Source organism: Chelonia mydas, chromosome 27 (genome assembly GCF_015237465.2).
Source record: "Chelonia mydas isolate rCheMyd1 chromosome 27, rCheMyd1.pri.v2, whole genome shotgun sequence".
Lineage (NCBI taxonomy): Eukaryota > Metazoa > Chordata > Testudines > Cheloniidae > Chelonia > Chelonia mydas.
This window is the reverse complement of record NC_057860.1, coordinates 10,194,763-10,212,365: the sequence shown is the minus strand read 5'-3', so window position 1 is coordinate 10,212,365 and position 17,603 is coordinate 10,194,763. Positions and strand designations below refer to the sequence as shown.

The 17,603-nt window shown below is 47.5% G+C and overlaps 1 protein-coding gene across 1 annotated transcript in view; it reads right to left on the bottom strand.

Moving 5' to 3' along the window:
- The window catches only part of SKAP1 (src kinase associated phosphoprotein 1), a 229,009-nt gene that overhangs the window by 205,132 nt on the left and 6,274 nt on the right, over positions 1 to 17,603 (bottom strand). The window contains exon 2 of the mRNA XM_037887032.2: positions 15,616 to 15,721. Within this exon, the coding sequence (XP_037742960.1) occupies positions 15,616 to 15,721 (106 nt within the window). The remainder of the gene's footprint in view (positions 1 to 15,615; positions 15,722 to 17,603) is intronic.

Genomic DNA, 17,603 nt, shown 5'->3' with positions numbered 1-17,603 from the left:
CATCCTCTCCCGCCAGAGTCTCCCACAGCTCAGAATTTTCCCTTTCACGAGTCTCACGGCTGGGGTTTGTCTTTGCACATCATGACACTCTTGACCCTTGCTTTTCATCATGGCCCTCCCCTCATCCCCAGACTAGGGCCACGTTGAAGTGGTCCACTCTGTCCTCTCCATCCTAGCTCCTCTCAGAGTGGAGACATTTTCATATCTCCGTTCACCCGGCACAGCATCCTCCCCAGAGGAGAGATATTTTTGTCTCCTGAGCAGCTAATGATTCTGAGATAAAGGGGGGGGGGGGGGGGGGGGAAATCACTTCTTGTTTTGTGAACTTTTGTCTCTTGTGCTTGAGAGACTGTCCTAATCTCCCCTGAACATGTTTTAGTGATAACATTTACTGCACCAGGGCCAGAACGATTTTCTGTCACTTTCAATTCCAGTTCAATACAAGTATCAGAGCTTTGTTTCTAACCTCTGTCATTTTTAATACAATAAAATGGTTTTAAAAATGTAAAATTGAGTTCCATTTCCTACTGGACCAGCAATCTTACATGAGCTTCGTTCTTATCAAATTTACAAAAAAAAAAAAAGTTTTGCTTTTTTTTTTTTTTAAATGTAAAGAAACTGTCGAAAACTCAACTCTTATTAGATCAATGTATGCTTTTAGTCTCATGCTTTGATAATTTTCACTCTAGAAAGAGTACGCGCAGAACAAAAGTTCGGGAGGGAAAAGGGAAAGTTTCTTTTTTTTAAGTCCAGGAGGAAAGATGTCTTGTGCTCTAGACACAGAACTGAGTCAGAAGATCAAGGTTCCAATTCCCGACTCTGCCACAACTTCATGCGAGACTTTGGATAAGTTGCTTACTCTGCCTGGGTGAAATGAATCCTCGTACCGAGGGTCAGCCCAATGCCTATGCTCCACTTAAATTCTCAAAAGCAGGCTTAAAGGGAGATTTAAGTGGCTGGCTTTGCTGACCCTCTGCACACAGTTTCACTGCATGTGAAATGCCTTTACTAGTGTTTGCAGAGTGCTTTGAGATCCCTGCATGAAAGCTTCTATAGAGGTCCTAGCCGAATTCAAAAGGTGATCACGGGTGTGGACCTTTCCATTCACATGCGGAGTCATTTGAGAAATGTGACAATTTGGGAAAATCCCCCCCCAAAATTTGCCTACTGACAATCTGGATGTCAAATAGGTCACTCCATTAGAAAGTACAACTGTGACTGTAACCACGCGCAGTCTTCCCAAAGTGTACCCAGTGAAGCATAGCTATCAGAGGAATTTAGCAAAGTAGTCAGGGAAATCATCTCCTGCCAGTCAGTGAAATACAACAGGAGAATGGAGCAAGAGGCCAGTTTTCATTTTTATTCTCAGGTAGGCTACTCCCATCAGTATTCCCAGGACTTTAAAGTACCAGGTCAGTAGGGAGCAAGTAGCTACGCTTGCCTGAACCAGGAGCCTGGTGGCCCTGGGAGACTAGCCACCAGGAAATTTCTTCGGTTGAAAATAATTCTGTTGCAACCATTTCTTCTTGCAAATAAAGCATTAACTTTAAAAATTCTGAGTGTTTGACTGGCCTCGTTACACCCGAACGACGTACCCAGTGGGAGGCGTGAAGGACCAAGGGCCCGATCCTGATCTCAGACCACTGCAGCTGTACGCGGGAATTAACTCGCTCACCGGTTAAATCGCTCACCAGTGAGAGGACGAAATCAGGCCCGAAGACTCAGACGTAGCTGACAATCCCAAGGTTTCACAAGGTTTCATTAAACATCATTTGTCCTTATGTGTCCTATTAGTTTTATTTAGCATGGTTATTTTTGTTCCCATTCAACTATTCCTCCTGTGCACTCTGTATTTAGTTTAGCCATCAGCAGCGGGAGGGATCCCCTATGAAGAAGGAAAGATGCTGCCCTGTACTGTCCAGAGCTCTGGTTAAAAAAAAAAAAAAAAGGGGAAGCAGCAATCTACATTAGAGCTGGGGAAACAGACAAGGGGTAAGAAAGGGAAGAGTCACCAAATGATTTAGCACCTGGGCTGTAAAACAAACTAGAAAAAAAATTCTCTGTTACGAGAAGAACTTTGATGTGACATGTAAATCCAAGGTCTAACCCAGAAAAAACATCTGATTTCCATTAGAAAGCCAAGAAACTCGTGATGCACTGCTAAAGTTTTAATAAAGATCTCCCACGAACATTTCCTCCCCCCACTTAGCTTGCCATATGCCACTTCCTTCCCCGTGTCGCATAGACTTTAAGGTCATAAGGGACCATCAAGATCATCTAGTCTGACCTCCTGCACATCGCAGGCCACAGAACCTCACCCACCCACTCCTATAATAGGCCCATCACCTCTGGCTGATTTACTGAGGTCCTCAGTACCACAAGGGATGGATCACTTGATAATTACCCTATTCTGTTCATTCCTACTCAAGGGTCTGACACTGGCCACTGTGAGAAGACAGGACATTGGGCTAGATCAGGGGTCAGCAACCTTTCAGAAGTGGTGTGCCGGGTCTTCGTTTATTCACTTTAATTTAAGGTTTCACGTGCCGGTAATACATTTTAATGTTTTTTAGAAGGTCTCTCTCTCTCTCTCTCTAAGTGTATATATTATATAACTAAACTATTATTGTATTGTAAACTAAACAAGGTTTTCAAAATGTTTAAGAAGCTTCATTTAAAAAATTGAATTAAAATGTTGATCTTATGCCATCGGCCCGCTCAGCCCGCTGCTGGTCTGGGGTTCCGTTCACATGGGCCGGCAGCGGGCTGAGCGGGGCCTGCGGCCGGGACCCCGGCTGGCAAGGGGCCGCGGCCAGAACCCCAGACCGGCAGTGGGCTGAGCGGCTCAGCCCGCTGCCGCTCAGGGGTTCCGTCCGCCGGCTCCTGCCAGCCGGGATCCCGATTGCCGGACCCGCTCAGCCCGCTGCCGGTCTGGGGTCCCGGCCCTGCCCACATACAGTGGGTACCTACCTTCTCCCTGGTTCTGGCCATTCTCTCCCTCTCTGTCTGCACTGAGCTGAGGGTGGGAGTGCACTGAGCAAAGGGCTGGGGGTGAAGGAGCAGGCTGGGGGTTGGGGTGTAGGGTCCGGTCAGGAGCTAGAACGAGGGAGGGGGCTCAGGGTTGGGGCAGGAAGTTTGGGTGTGGAGCGCTTATCTGGGCAGCTCCCATTTGGTGGGAGGGGTGCAGATGGGAATGGGGGGGGGGGGAAGCAGGAGCTCCCGTTTGGTGCTCAGGGTGGGGATGTGGGGGGTGCAAGAGTCAGGATGAGGGGGGTGCATGGGTTGTGGGGGGCTGGGTATGTGGGGCAGTGCAAGAGTCAGGGCAGAGGGCTGGGGGCATGTGAGGGAGGTGCAGGTGTCAGGGCAGAGGGTGTGGGGGTGAAGGAGTCAAGCAGAGGGCTGGGTGTGTGTCTGAGGGGGGGTACAGGGCTCAGGGCAGGGGTCTTGGGGGTGTGCGGGGCTGCAGGGCTCAGAGCAGAGGGCTGGGGGTGTGGGGTGCTCACGGCAGGGGGCTGGAGGGGATATGCCCCTCTTCCCCAAGGCCCTGCCCCCGCTTCCTCTCTGCCTCCGCGGGTAGCACGCTGACTCCGCTCCTCCCCCAACCCGTCCCTCACAAGAGCGGGCAGGGAGGGAGGGAGGGACGGACGAAGAGGAGGAGGAGGAGGAGGAAGTGCAGGAACCCAGTACACTGCGGGAAGAGGCCGGGAAGGCGGCAGGACCAAGCTTCTGCCCCTTGCCCCCGCGGGAGGGGGCGGGGAGCGGAGAAGAGCGGGCCGGGCCAGGCCGGATTTTTAATGGCCCGCTGCTGCCTGCCGGGACCCCGGCAGGCAGCAGTGTGCCATTAAAACCGGGCTTGCGTGCCGTCTTTGGCACGCGTGTCATAGGTTGCCGACCCCTGGGCTGGATGGACCATTGTTCTGACCCAGTATGGCCGTTCTTACATTCTTAATCTTGATTTAGCGACTTCAGGTGACAGAGAATCCACCATTTACTCTAGTTCCAAACCAGCAAGTGACTCGCTGCGGAAGGTGGCTAAAAACACCCCAAGGTCACTGGCAATCTGGCCTGAGGGAAAACCCTAAACATGGGTATTATTTAAACTCTGAGCACGTGGGCGAGACCCAACCAGACACACCCATTCAGAAGCGCATGCATTGTACCAAAACAGGAGTATTCTGCTAGTTTGTTCTATTTAAATAAAAACATTCCCGCAACCATATAGCCAAGGAGGTTATGCATTAAACTTATACATAAGATGCACTTTATGGCACTTTGCTCCTGAAAGACATACAGGGCCTGATTCGAATGTATTAACATTCCAGTAGCAACCTACAGGCCCTATGCAAGACTGGAGCCCAATCAGATGTACATACGCAAAGAGGATGCACTCTAAATATGATGAACAGAGTGGAAATGAAGCAGAGGTGTCTGTTTTGCAGATGGGAAACCGAATGACCAGATATTCAAGACAGCTCAGCTCCCATATAGGTAGGCTTGGAAGAATTCATTTTTTATCATCATTTCAACAGATAAGAACAACGTTTACTTTTTTAAATCAGTTTCAACATTCACGGGAAGTTACAGAGGGGATCAGACAATTATTTAACGACAGCAGATGTTGAGATTGAACAAGTCACAGCATTATAACCCTTAAAACACAAGTTGTCAACATCACATGTCAAAACATATGACGTACATAGCCTTAAATCAAACTCTAATAAGTTCTCCTAGACAAATTGGAGGATTGGGCCAAAAGAAATCTGATGAGGTTCAATAAGGATAAGTGCAGGGTCCTGCACTTAGGACGGAAGAACCCAATGCACCGCTACAGACTAGGGACCGAATGGCTAGGCAACAGTTCTGCAGAAAAGGACCTAGGGGTGACAGTGGACGAGAAGCTGGATATGAGTCAACAGTATGCCCTTGTTGCCAAGAAGGCCAATGGCATTTTGGGATGTATAAGTAGGGGCATAGTGAGCAGATCGAGGGATGTGATCGTCCCCCTCTATTCGACATTGGTGAGGCCTCATCTGGAGTACCGTGTCCAGTTTTGGGCCCTACACTACAAGAAGGATGTGGATAAATTGGAGAGAGTCCAGCGAAGGGCAACAAAAATGGTTAGGGGACTGGAACACATGACTTATGAGGAGAGGCTGAGGGAACTGGGATTGTTTAGTCTGCAGAAGAGAAGAATGAGGGGGGATTTGATAGCTGCTTTCAACTACCTCAGAGGTGGTTCCAGAGATGATGGTTCTAGACTATTCTCAGTGGTAGCAGATGACAGGACAAGGAGTAATGGTCTCAAGTTGCAGTGGGGGAGGTTTAGGTTGGATATTAGGAAAAACTTTTTCACTAGGAGGGTGGTGAAACACTGGAATGCGTTACTTAGGGAGGTGGTAGAATCTTCTTCCTTAGAAGTTTTTAAGGTCAGGCTTGACAAAGCCCTGGCTGGGATGATTTAATTGGGGATTGGTCCTGCTTTGAGCAGGGGGTTGGACTAGATGACCTCCTGAGGTCCCTTCCAACCCCCATATTCTATGATTCTCAAGCTGCGTTTTTTGCCTATCCGTACATTCTGATGATCGAAAGCAATATTTTTTCGTCGCTGTGTGTTTGCGCGCGCGCGTATACACGGTGAAATTTACTGATAAAAATCTAATTCTGCGGAGCCAGTATAAGCTCCTAATGCCATTTAACACCACCAAGGAGCCAGACCTGCTGCTGGCCGTGTCCGGGGCACAGCGTAGTCCGCAGGGCCAGGACAGGCAGGAGGCCTGCCCTAGCCTCCCCGCTGCGTCGCTGACCAGGAGGTAAGCCCGCACCCCAAACCCCTGTCCCAGCCATGAGCCCCCCCCCAACCCCGAGCCCCTTCCTGCACCCCAAACCCCTCACCCCTGGCCCCACCCTGCAGCCCTCACCTCCACACCCCAACCCTCTGCCCCAGCCCTGAGCCCCTCCCACACCCCAGACCCCTCATCCTCAACTCCGTTGGGTGGTCGTGGGTATCAGTTTTCTTCAACTGGGTCGCCAGAAAAAAAAAAAAGTTTGAAAACCACTGGTCTAGAGGATTTCAACAATAAATCTCAAAGCCCCTCACAAAGGTCAGTATCATTAGCCCCACTTTACAGAAGGGGAAACAGGCAGAGTGGTGAAGTGAGACGCCCAAGGTCATACAGCAGGTCAGTGGCAGAGCCAGCAATGGAAGGTATTTTTCCAAAATCCAAACCCAGTGCCTTAATCACAAGACTAAACCGTACACTGGTGTAACTCCGTTGACTGAAAGAGAGCGACTCCTGGCTTTCCCCAGGCGAGGCAAGATCAGAATCGGTCCTAAAATTACTGATCAGCACGGCTAGGCGCGGCGCCCCCTCCACCCCCATCATCTGCCACTGCTGATCCTGAGAGCTGCCGGACACGACCCCGTTCCCCAGCTGACACTTCAGGTGACAGATCCCCATCGCTAAAGAATGAGTCAAAGAGACAACAAAACCGGTGGGCTAGATACAAGAATCACCAGCTGAGATTCTGTGGCCTGTGTTGTGCAGAGGCTTTGTTCTGATGATCATCATGCTCTCTTCTGCCCTTAAAAGGCCTATAAATATAAACCCCACTTTCCTCTCAGACTCATTTTTGGCAGGAACCATAAAATCCAGTCAGGTTACAATCAAATTTCCTGCATTTTCTTGTCCAATTAAGAACCCTAACATCACCACAGATATTAAATAGATATTTCAAGGCTGAGTCTAATTTGTTTGGTGCACAATATTTGTTGGTTTTTAATGTTTGGAGAGAAAAAAAAAATCAATGCTGAAAAAGATTTCAGGCGGCGGGGGAAGGAGGTGAGGGGGGGAGGAATTTGGGAGCTCACCATTAGCCAGGTCAGCTTATGAACCACTTCAAATGCATTTCTCAGCTAAACGTTACAGAAGCGGCAGCGGCTCTGCAAAGACTCTGGTTACTGAGTCTCCATCATTTACAGGCCTCAGGTTTCAGATTAACAATGCAGCCACAAGGAAATGGATGGGAAACAGGGGGTAATTTTATCAGCTGGAATGGCAAATGATGCAAATTACTGAAAGGATCATAACCCGGAAGGCACCAAACTGTGTTACTGGAAGAGTGGGGCGGGGGCCAAATTCATCCCACATATAAATCAATCAGGTTGCACCTGGTTTGAATTTGGCTCTGAGATGTTTGAACATGACGGAGCCGTCCTCCGTCGTCTGCCCACGTACAGCACGGAATAGATTGCAGGATGCTCACAAATTAAAACAGAAACTCTATATGGTATCAGACTTTTTGAAAATGTAAGGTTAGCATTAATGTCAACACGGCAAAATGGAAGGAATTCCTTTGCAAGCGATTTTCTCCACCTTCACACAATGTGCTGGAATGACAGAGATGGTTTGCAGTGACAGAAAACGCAGGTCAAGAACTTTTCTATACGTATAGGGTGGCAAGTGACTTCTTGGGTACCTTACGAGACAAATCCATATCCAGTGGTTAAAATGAAACCGAACTGTTGGTCACGCTGAGCAAAATCCCACCACCAAGTGAAACAAATTTCAGCCTCCTGAATAAGTGACAGATGAAAAACAGCACTTGGGCTAATTAAAGACGATGTAGTGAGGCCAGTCCAGCCTTGAAGGTAATGTGCAGAGCTTGATTATCTGCCTGGCTACCAGGTCACATTCTTAAATTCCCTTTTATCTTGATATTGCATGTTATGCAGGATAATGAGCCTCATATTGGTGAAAATTACATAGAGGGCAGTTACGCTAATGAAGCAAAATTACCCTGAAATTGCAGCCTCCTGCACTCTGATTTCAAAACTTTAAAACAAGATTGGAAATTAAGATAACAGATGTAGTTAATCTGATTAGAAGTTTATTAAAGCAGTGCCCACTAGCTCTGCTATGGACCTTTGGATGTCTGTTATAAACACCTTTATAATCCGGCTATAAAAGTTCTCTCAGATGGGGTCAAGTTCACCCCGATGTAACTGAATGGTACATCAGAAGCAAGACTGACCATATTGCACTTCGGCTACGGCTCTAGAACAGAGTAAGTGGGAAGTTTAAGACGACATGTGAACAATTCTAAACCCACTGATATAGTGGACGACAGATTTTTGGCAAGGAATTATGTAAACGACACTATTAGAGATGCTGAAGCCCCAACACGCAAAACCATATTGGGTCAAAATGTATCCCTTCTGCAATTCCCCAGGGGACGTAGCCAGCCCATTTAAGCTTTGAAAAGCCGCCTGACACCAAATGCAGTAAGTACTTTTCTTAAGGACTGTGCTAGCTAAAGTGTATTAATGCACTACTTGAAATATCTCAGGGGTCAGATGCGCACAAAGCTACATGACTGTATTGCACGGAAAAAGAAATACCAGCCTTAATATGTATTTATTACACAAAAGAACAAGCCTTTGTGATCTACAATGTGAACAGATCATTCAGAACGTGTATGATTATTACAAGGGTCCTGATTATAATTCTAGGCACTATACAAAGATACACTTGTCCTAGAACCCGTGTTCTGACTCCCAGTTTAATGCCCTATCCACTGGACCACACTGCCTCTCAAATACTTGAAGGTCTGGAGTAATGACTTGCAAGTTTGGGTTCAGTTATAGATTCCGTGAACAACCGGAGCTCATAGTTAAACCACTGGGAGTTTGGGGGCCACAAGAAGTCCATGACAGATCAATTTTTAAAACTCCCGGGTATTTATATTTTAAGGCACACAGGATATTGCTGTCGGCAAAACACATTCCAGGGAGATTTTTATTACTTTTTTTTTTTTAAATAAGCTATCGCAGGCAGCTGATCGAAAAAATGTTGCCCACAAAAGCTCTTGAAAGTTTTCAAAACCTTTTTTTTTTTTTTTTTTTTTTTAATTTGCATTGAGGTTCGGCCACTCAGTAAGGTGGCTTAAAAACGAACAAACAAAAAAAGCAGCAGCAAATAAAAATATGAAAAGCAAAGGCATTTCTGCAACAACAAAAAATTGTGTTGAAAGTTTTCAGACCAGTTCTATCATGCAAAGGAAACTATCAAAATAAAATAAAATAAAAAATCAGAGTCCCTACAGTTGAACGTTAAGGGTGCCACTGCATAGCATTTTGGTGCAGTCCCCCCACCCCAGGTCAACAGATTCAGGTTAGCAGGGCAAAGGACTGTGTGGACAGTGCTCTGAAGCTGTGACTCACTGGGGCTGGAGCTCGTGCTTTGAAGCCCAGCCTCCTCTCTAGGCTTCAGCCCCAGCTCAAGCACTCTCCATACAGGTATTTTTAGAGGTCTGGCATGAGACCCAAGTCTGTCGACCCAGACTGGGAGCCTCCCCCCAAAATGCTGTGCAGACAAACCCTAAGGTTGAGATGCAAAGCAGCAAAGGGGATGGATGGCTTAGTGGAGGGGAGAGATAGCTCAATGGTTTGAGCATTGGCCTGCTGAACCCAGGCTTGTGAGTTCAATCCTTGAGAGGGCCATTTAGGGATCTGGGGTGAAAATTGGGGATTGGTCCTGCTTCGAGCAGGGGGTTGGACTAGATGACCTTCTGAGGTCCCTTCCAACCCTGATATTCTATGAAAGCCACCCTTACATCATCTCCTTAAGCTAGGGTATGTGTCAAATGGCTGCGTCTACACTGGATTGCCCACTGACGGTATCGCAGCAATGCTGGGGTGTTAGTGTAAACCCAGGCTGCAGCATTAAACCCTCCTGGTTGCCCCAACCCTTCTAAAGCAGGTCCAGACAGCACAGTAGTTAACATGCCAAAGGTCTCCAAGGGTATGTCTACAGTACAGCTGGGAGAGAGCCTCCCGGCCCGGTAGACAGAATCAAGCAAGCGTGCTAACAAGTGTGGATATTGCAGCTCCAGTCCAGACACAGGTTAGCCACCCGAGCTCAGACCCAGGGGGTCAGGTATGCTCGAGAGGCTGAGCTGCACCAGCCAGTCTACCAGGGCTGGAAGGTTCGCTCTCAAGGGCAGTGTAGACATACTCCAAGTGCCTCATCTATGCTAGAGCTCCCCCCGGTGGTAGCAGTGCAGGGAAACAGGGCAATTCATAGGAGAACTAGCAAGAATGGGTACCATGGCCACTGCAGAGTTTACACAACCTACGCACCTCCTGAGTGAGGTGTTCTGTCCCATATAGTGGCACCGAGACCACTTAGAGAGAGATTATGAGTCTACTCTACAGCCTTAGCTAACAGCCCGTTAGCTTTTAGCTCGTGCACTAAGCTCCAGAGGTCCCAGGTTCGATCCCGCCCGCCGTCAACCGGGGTCTGTCGGTGTTACATTTAGTCATGGCGGGACAGGTTAAAGGTAGCGTTGCAGCATACACGTTGGATTTCCTTGTTTCTGAGAGCGTCATGCTTAACATTTTCACTAGGAGGGTGGTGAAACACTGGATTGCGTTACCTAGGGAGGTGGTGGAATCTCCTTTCTTAGATATTTTTAAGGTCAGGCTTGACAAAGCCCTGGCTGGGATGATTTAGTTGGGGATTGGTCCTGCTTTGAGCAGGGGGTTGGACTAGATGACCTCCTGAGGTCCCTTCCAACCCTGATATTCTATGATTCTATGAACATTATTTAACCCTTCCTCTCCATTTTTGTCTTGGTCTGCCTGGCTCTACTTTAAACATTATTCAATTTCACAGAGGCAAAAAACACACTGAGTTAGTTTCCGCTGGCTGCAAACCTCACTTCCAACAGTGAGTTTAGACGACCGACTGGCTCAGAAAGGACCACTGAGGAACTATCTATCCCCATTTTTAATAATCAATCTTATTTCCTGTCCCCACCCTAGAAATAAATTGTCTCCTTGTTGATGGATGACCTCACTTCGGCATTTAGACAGTTTTTTGGTTACTGTTCTTCCCAAAGGACCGGGGAGGGTTGGGCTCCTGAGTGGAGTCATGTATCCAATTCTTCCCAGGTGTTGGACATCTGGTGCTAATCCTGCAAATGGCGCACGAAAACAGCTTAACAGAACCCTGATGTTCTCAGCAAACAGCTTCAAAACAAACTCGCCAAACCAACCGGTCCGCAAAACAAGAGGGCCTGACAACCTGAGCAGTTTCAGGAGGAAGAGCGTAACGTCTCCTCTTTTTCACGACGGCTGCTTTGCAAGCAGATTTTCACCACCACAAATAAATATTTTGCTTCCAGGTCAATTAACTGTTTGCCAACAACTTCTACAACTAAAGGAGATGATCCCAAAGCACTGGCAGAAGAACATACAGATAGTCTAGGACAGGGGTTCTCAACCTCTTTCTTCTTGACGCCTCCCCCGCAGCATGCTATAAAAACTCCAAAGCCCACCTGTGACACAACAGTTGTTTCTGCATATAAAAGCCAAGGCCAGGGTTGGGGGTAGCAAGTAGGGAGGGCACCACGCCACAGGGGGCCCTGCGAAGCTAAGTTGCTCAGGCTTTGGCTTCAGCCCCGGGTGGTGGAGCTTTGGGCTTCAGCCCCAGGCAGTGCGGCTTCAGCTTTCTGCCCTGGGCCCCAGCAAGTCTAATGCCAACCATGCTTGGAAGCCCCCCTGAAACCTGCTCACAGCCCTCCAGGATCCCCGGACCCCTGGTTGAGAACCACCGCTCTAGGAGAGTGAAATTCATGGTCTTTGTTCAAGGAGTTACTCATAGAAGATTGAGGAGGACTACAACTCAGCCCTCAGCTAGAGCAATGGGTATGTTCCAGAAGAAGTGCTATTCCAGCTGCTAAGGTGGAGTAAGGGTTGCTACACCTGAAAAATCACGTGCACCTCATGAATCCAAGGCCTCAAGCCCAGATCCTCAAAAAGGTATTTAGGCGTCTAACTCCCACAGCAGTTCAGCACCTAAATACCTTTAAGGACGCGAGCCTCTGGGGCTACACTCCTGCTTCTCCCCTAAGTCATTCCGTGGCTTTTGTCTTTGTGGGTTTTGCACACAGCAGATAGGGGCGAGTAAGCTGAAAATAGATATAGGAAAACACGACTGTGAAACCAGAAAACATGGTCAGGCTAAGCCGTGTGTACATGTATCCGTGAGAGGCAGGAGGAGGATCCAAAGACTGCAATCTTTTTTGTGATTGACCGCATTTCAACATGACAGTGTCCCTTTAAATAGCCAAATACATTCTTAAGAATAAAACGGCGTAGGCCCACACAACCCAGTCAAATGGCAACAGCCCCTCCGCCAGGGCCTAGAATCTTTTTAATAGTACATTTCAAACAAAGATACTGCAAGCTGCTTCCCAGCTAATTACAATATTCTTCTATACATCCTCAACCGGCAGCATAAGCAGACATGAAGCCCAACACTGTGCATGTTAAAGTCAATGGCAATCCTCCCACTGAGAACAGTATTAGACCACTGGGAGGACAGCGGAATAAAAACCCGAAGGCCAAGTTACAAGAACAGCTAGTCAGCCCAGCTCAGAATAATCCCTTCCCTTTCAGGGATGTCTCTCCCCACAGCTCATGGTTAAGCAGGTGACTGACCTCCATTATAAATTTGAATAATGAAGTGCTACACCCAGCGTCATCTTTCATGAGACAAAGAGGTGAAAAGCTGAAAGAACGACGCCTGAGCCGAGGAGCCAGATGCTTCCTGAACGTGACTGCAGATAACTTCCTGAATACGCACCACAAAAGCCACAGCATGCTCCCCGAAGAGGCTAACCCGTGCCGGGCCCTGAAAACGAGCTCTCTTTAGGTCCTTCAAAGAAGAAGGTGGCTATTATTACAGTAAGCGGCTACCACAAATCCTTTTCTGAACTCTTTCAGGTTAGAACAGAGATGTTCAAACGCACTATTCTCCAATCACCAGCAAGCAAGAGAAGAACCACCAGAAAACCAACGCTGCATTGCAGCCTCTGCTCTGGGACGGCTGCTTTCTCGCTTCTGTCTCCACACAAGCCCATTGCGAATAACGCTAAAGACCAGCTCCTCTTAAAGCACTGGCCAGTTTTACATTGGTTTCAAAAGGAGCCGGAGTGGGCCCCACACGTTCTCTCATACATACGGAGAAGGGAACACCCTGCACGTTCCCCGTTATATTGCAAAGGCTGCACCAGAGAGTCCTTAGCGCGTTGATATGTTACTTTCTTCTAAGCCCTACCACAAAATACATTCTGTGCTCAGCCCACAGTCTAGATTCTCTCTTCCCCTAATCCTGCTTCCTTTAGGTCTAGGCAGGGTAGCAAGCCTCCTGCTTTGCTAAATGAGCAGAACAATCCAGTACTACCAACTTGCACAACTTTATCGTGAGTCTCAAGCTATTTGATATTTTTCAAACCCCAGGGCCCTGGAATTATATTATGCAAAAACCTCAGTTTTCATTAAAAAAAAAAAAGTTTATTGCCCGGAGGGTTGCAAAGAGACACTCTGCAATGTGAAACTTCAAGACGCTCACCTCAGAAGCCAAACAAAAGGACCCCACGTTTATTATTTTTAAAATCCCATATTTTAAGCCAATCTCACAGAGTTTTTCCCCCCTCCAGGGTGACACCTGACTCATGATTTCTGAATGCTTAGGTTGGTAATCCTACCCCAATTGTCTCTTTCCCAGCAGGATGAATATCTGCTAACAGGGTGGAGGTGCTTCAGGTGAACACTGCCAGCCAGTTACACTGATAGACGAAACAGGGAGCAACGCACCTTCTTTTCAAATATTGGGGGACATCATTGTCCACACCACCACTCCCTTGCAGATGCTGTAGCCCCGTTTTCTGAAGGCTCCCGTCTTCTCTCGCATTCAGCTTGCTTCAATTATTCAGGGCAACCCAGGCTGATAATTACACAGTCCCGAGTTGCTGAATAAAACTGATGCTTAATTAGCCAGCAGGAAAGATCGATTAAGATACAGCAGGGCATCTTGCAAAGTTCTTTAGTGGGACTGTGGGGAATAGAATCCGGCTGTGCCCTTCCAAAGCATAAAACACTCTGCGTCTTAGGGACTCGGCCATAGTTTTATTTAAACCGGATGCTTAGACCGGTCACCCCCCGGAGTTTTATCATTCGATCTTAACTCCCCACATGCCACGGTTCACATCCTATAAAGACATGACTATCACCAAGTTCTGGAGCACATCTCCAGCTGAAAACCACAGGCAGAACTCATCTTCCATGGCCTTATCTATCTTAGCCCTCACTGACTCTTTTTCATCTGTGCGATTGCCAGGGGAAGAATTTCCCCCAGCACAGCGCACAATTGTTTAAACCCCAAACAGAGTAATTCACTTCACACTTTGACCCTGTGCCAGAGTCCTGAACCCAAGTATCTTCAAAGTTTTGGGAATCCTGGAATCCAAATTGAGAGCTAGCCCTGAACTCTGCAGATGGTACTTTCGTCTCTGTAAAAGGTCAAAACCCAGGAGTAGGCACCCCTAAGCACTAAGGCCTGGGCTGCATCTCTAAAACACACACACAGGCTCACCAAATGAAATTAACAAAATCAAGTATTTCTTCACACAATGTACAGTCAACCTGTGGAACTCCTTGCCAGAGGATGTTGTGAAGGCCAAGACTATAACAGGGTTCAAAAAAGAACTAGATACATTCATGGAGGATGGGTCCATCAATGGCTATTAGCCAGGATAGGCAGGGATGGTGTCCCTAGTCTCTATTTGCCAGAATCTGGGAATGGGTGACAGGGGATGGATCACTTGATGATTACCTGGTCTGTTCATTCCCTCGGAAGCACCTGGCATTGGCCACTGTCGGAAGACAGGATACAGGGCTAGATGGACCTTTGGTCTGACCCACTATGGCCGTTCTCAAGTACGCCTTTAGCAACAGGATGGACAGATGCTCACTCTTCCAATTTGGAATGAGGAAAAGCAACTTATTCACAGGTCTGAATATTCAGGCTTGTTTTCAAAACCTCCATGAAGGACAAATATTCATTGCACGATTTATTTCTGATGCCACCAGTGTCCTAGGAAGGGCAGTGTGGTTTAGTGGATAGAGCCACAGACTAGAGTTCAGGAGAGCTGGATTCAATTCCTGACTCTGCCGCTGGATGACCCGGGGCACGTCACTTCCCTCCCCATGCCTCAGTTTCCCCATCTGTAAAATGTGGCTAATGCTGTTGACCTCCTGTGTAAAGGACTTTGAGATCTACGGATTAAAAGAGCTAGGTATCATTATAGGAGTGGCGCAAACACAAAACAAGGCCTCATCCCTGCCCTAGAGAGAATCTGAAAAATGCAGGCAGGAAGTCGCTCGCCTCATACACACATCCTTGCAGAAAGTGAATAGCTTAAACGCCCATGCAGCATCTGTCAATGCAACGTGCAGCAGACACCCATAGGCTCGCACAACCACCCCTTCAGAGAACAGACATGGCTGAGCCCAGACCCACATAGATATCTGGCACCTAACTTTCACGAATTTCAAATCAGTGACAGTTCAGAGACCAAATACCTTTTGTGGATCCGGGCCTACTTGCTCATTAGGCTAACGGCCACTTTTGGAAGCATCCTTCAGAGTCCTGCTGTGGGGGCCCAACCAGTTCAACGAGACGTGGGGCTACCCGTTGCAGTCCTGCTACTTTGCACCTTGAACCCTGGCAATTCTGCTCCCATTGGAACGTAGTGCAGAAAACCACAAACCTGGCCTTGACTTGCCGGAAGCCGACCAGAATCGCCTCTCTCTGATCTCTCGCTCTCGCGCTCAGGTTCTCATTCTGCAGCCCGTCCGCCAGGTAACCTTCAGTATCTGTTAGGGAAGAAAGTTACAACCGTCAGGAAACGACACAGGTGGGGAGCAAGAATTAGATTAGGAGGAAGACTGCTTTCAAGTAAGAAAAGTATGCGTAACGGTGCACGGGCAGCACCTGGGAGCATGTGATCAAACAGCCTAAGCTAAAGACAGTCGGCCTGAAGGCTCTTCTATTGGAGAGGGTCCATAACTATTAAAAGCAATCACACCGGTGGGCGGCATGCTGAAGTTTTGCCCAAGGCAGCAGATTTTCTTGAGCAGCCTCTGGAACTAGGTTTGCATTGATATAAGTCGAGACAATTGTGGGGAAAAAACAAGGACCCATGAAGAAACTCTACCAAAACAGAAGGGAGTGTGTGTGGGGGGGAGGGAGTGAAACAAGACAAGGATCAGCATAAACAACAAAGGACATGTCTACCAAAGTCAGCACACTGGGTAGACATACCCAAGGTTACAAAGTGAAATTGGGGGTGTGGGAGGGGCTGAAAGAGAAAGAACCACAATGGAAAGAAAAGTGCAAAAGGAAAAAAAATAAAAGAGAATGGAAAATGAAGTAGGAAGCTGAATACGAGCGTTTTGGACCTTCTGCTCACAAAGGGTCCAGTTCTGTTCCTGTTGAAATCAACAGCGAAACACACCATTGAGGTCAATGAGAACAAGATCAGTCCCAAAGCAGAGCAGAGCACGAGCAAGAAGAATGAGCTTGTGGGCAATTGAACAGAGCTGAAGGAGAGAGACTCCAGAGCCCCAGTTGGCACAGGGTCTCCAAGCAGCCTGTCCACTGCTGGATATTGCAGGATTAGAGGAGGTGTTAATAAACGCCCAGCACTAGGCCCCAATCCAATTCTTGGCCACCCATATTCATGCCATGTACTGACCCAATGCCACACCCACTCCCTCAAGCCATTGTTCCTTTGGAAAAGGCCCCCATGTGTGGGATGCCGAGTCCCACTGCATGGATTCGCATTGGTTTTTTGCTTGACATCCACGTAAGCTGCCCTGTCTTGGACCACATGGATCTACAGGGCATCTGGGTTTCAGCAGTAAACAGACAGGAAGGAGGAGCTGCAGTATCATTCAGATTCAGACCCAAAACACAGAGGCTGGGTAACCACCTACGCTTCACGGAAATAAAGAGACAACCGAATGAAAAAAACACAGAACCAAGCTTCTCTTTAAAGGGACAGCAGCAAACAATGGGTTATTTGTGGTCAAGTCCAATATATATTTGTATCACAGCGTATGATCCTCTTCACAGTTATAGCTCAAACACAAGATGAACTGTATCCTTTGTTTATCTGACTTGGGATGGTAGGCACAAAAGATGGTTTAAAAGACGGAATGAGCGTTAAACCTCAAACTACACGCATTTAGATGGGCTCATTTGCACTATTCGCCAAGCTGCTTCATGTGAAATATTCCAATACCCAATGCATTGTATGTTCTTGTTTCAGATGAGCTAGGATAACTCACCTGGAAAAAAAATACTTTCACAAGCAAAAATTATCTCTGATAATACTTATTCCCACTGTTTTGTGATTTATGATCAAACATCTTCTATTTGCATGGATATCAGCTCTCCTTCCAGAGAGCAAGAAAATGAACGATTGCTCCCAACACTCAGTTCTGATCTCATGCCAATATAATGCCACACATTACAACAGAGTTGCTGCCAGTTTATGCTGGCGAAGCAGAGATTAGAATCAAAGCCACACTGATGTAAGTAGCCAGTGTTTCGGCCTACACGAGCTCTAGCATGCCCCTAACTGTGACACTAATGAGACTTTAATATCCTGCTTGCCAGGCTTCCAAATTTTTACACCGATGCTACGTGAAAGTTCACCCCCCAAAAAGGAGTGCTCTCTCTTTAGTACACCCT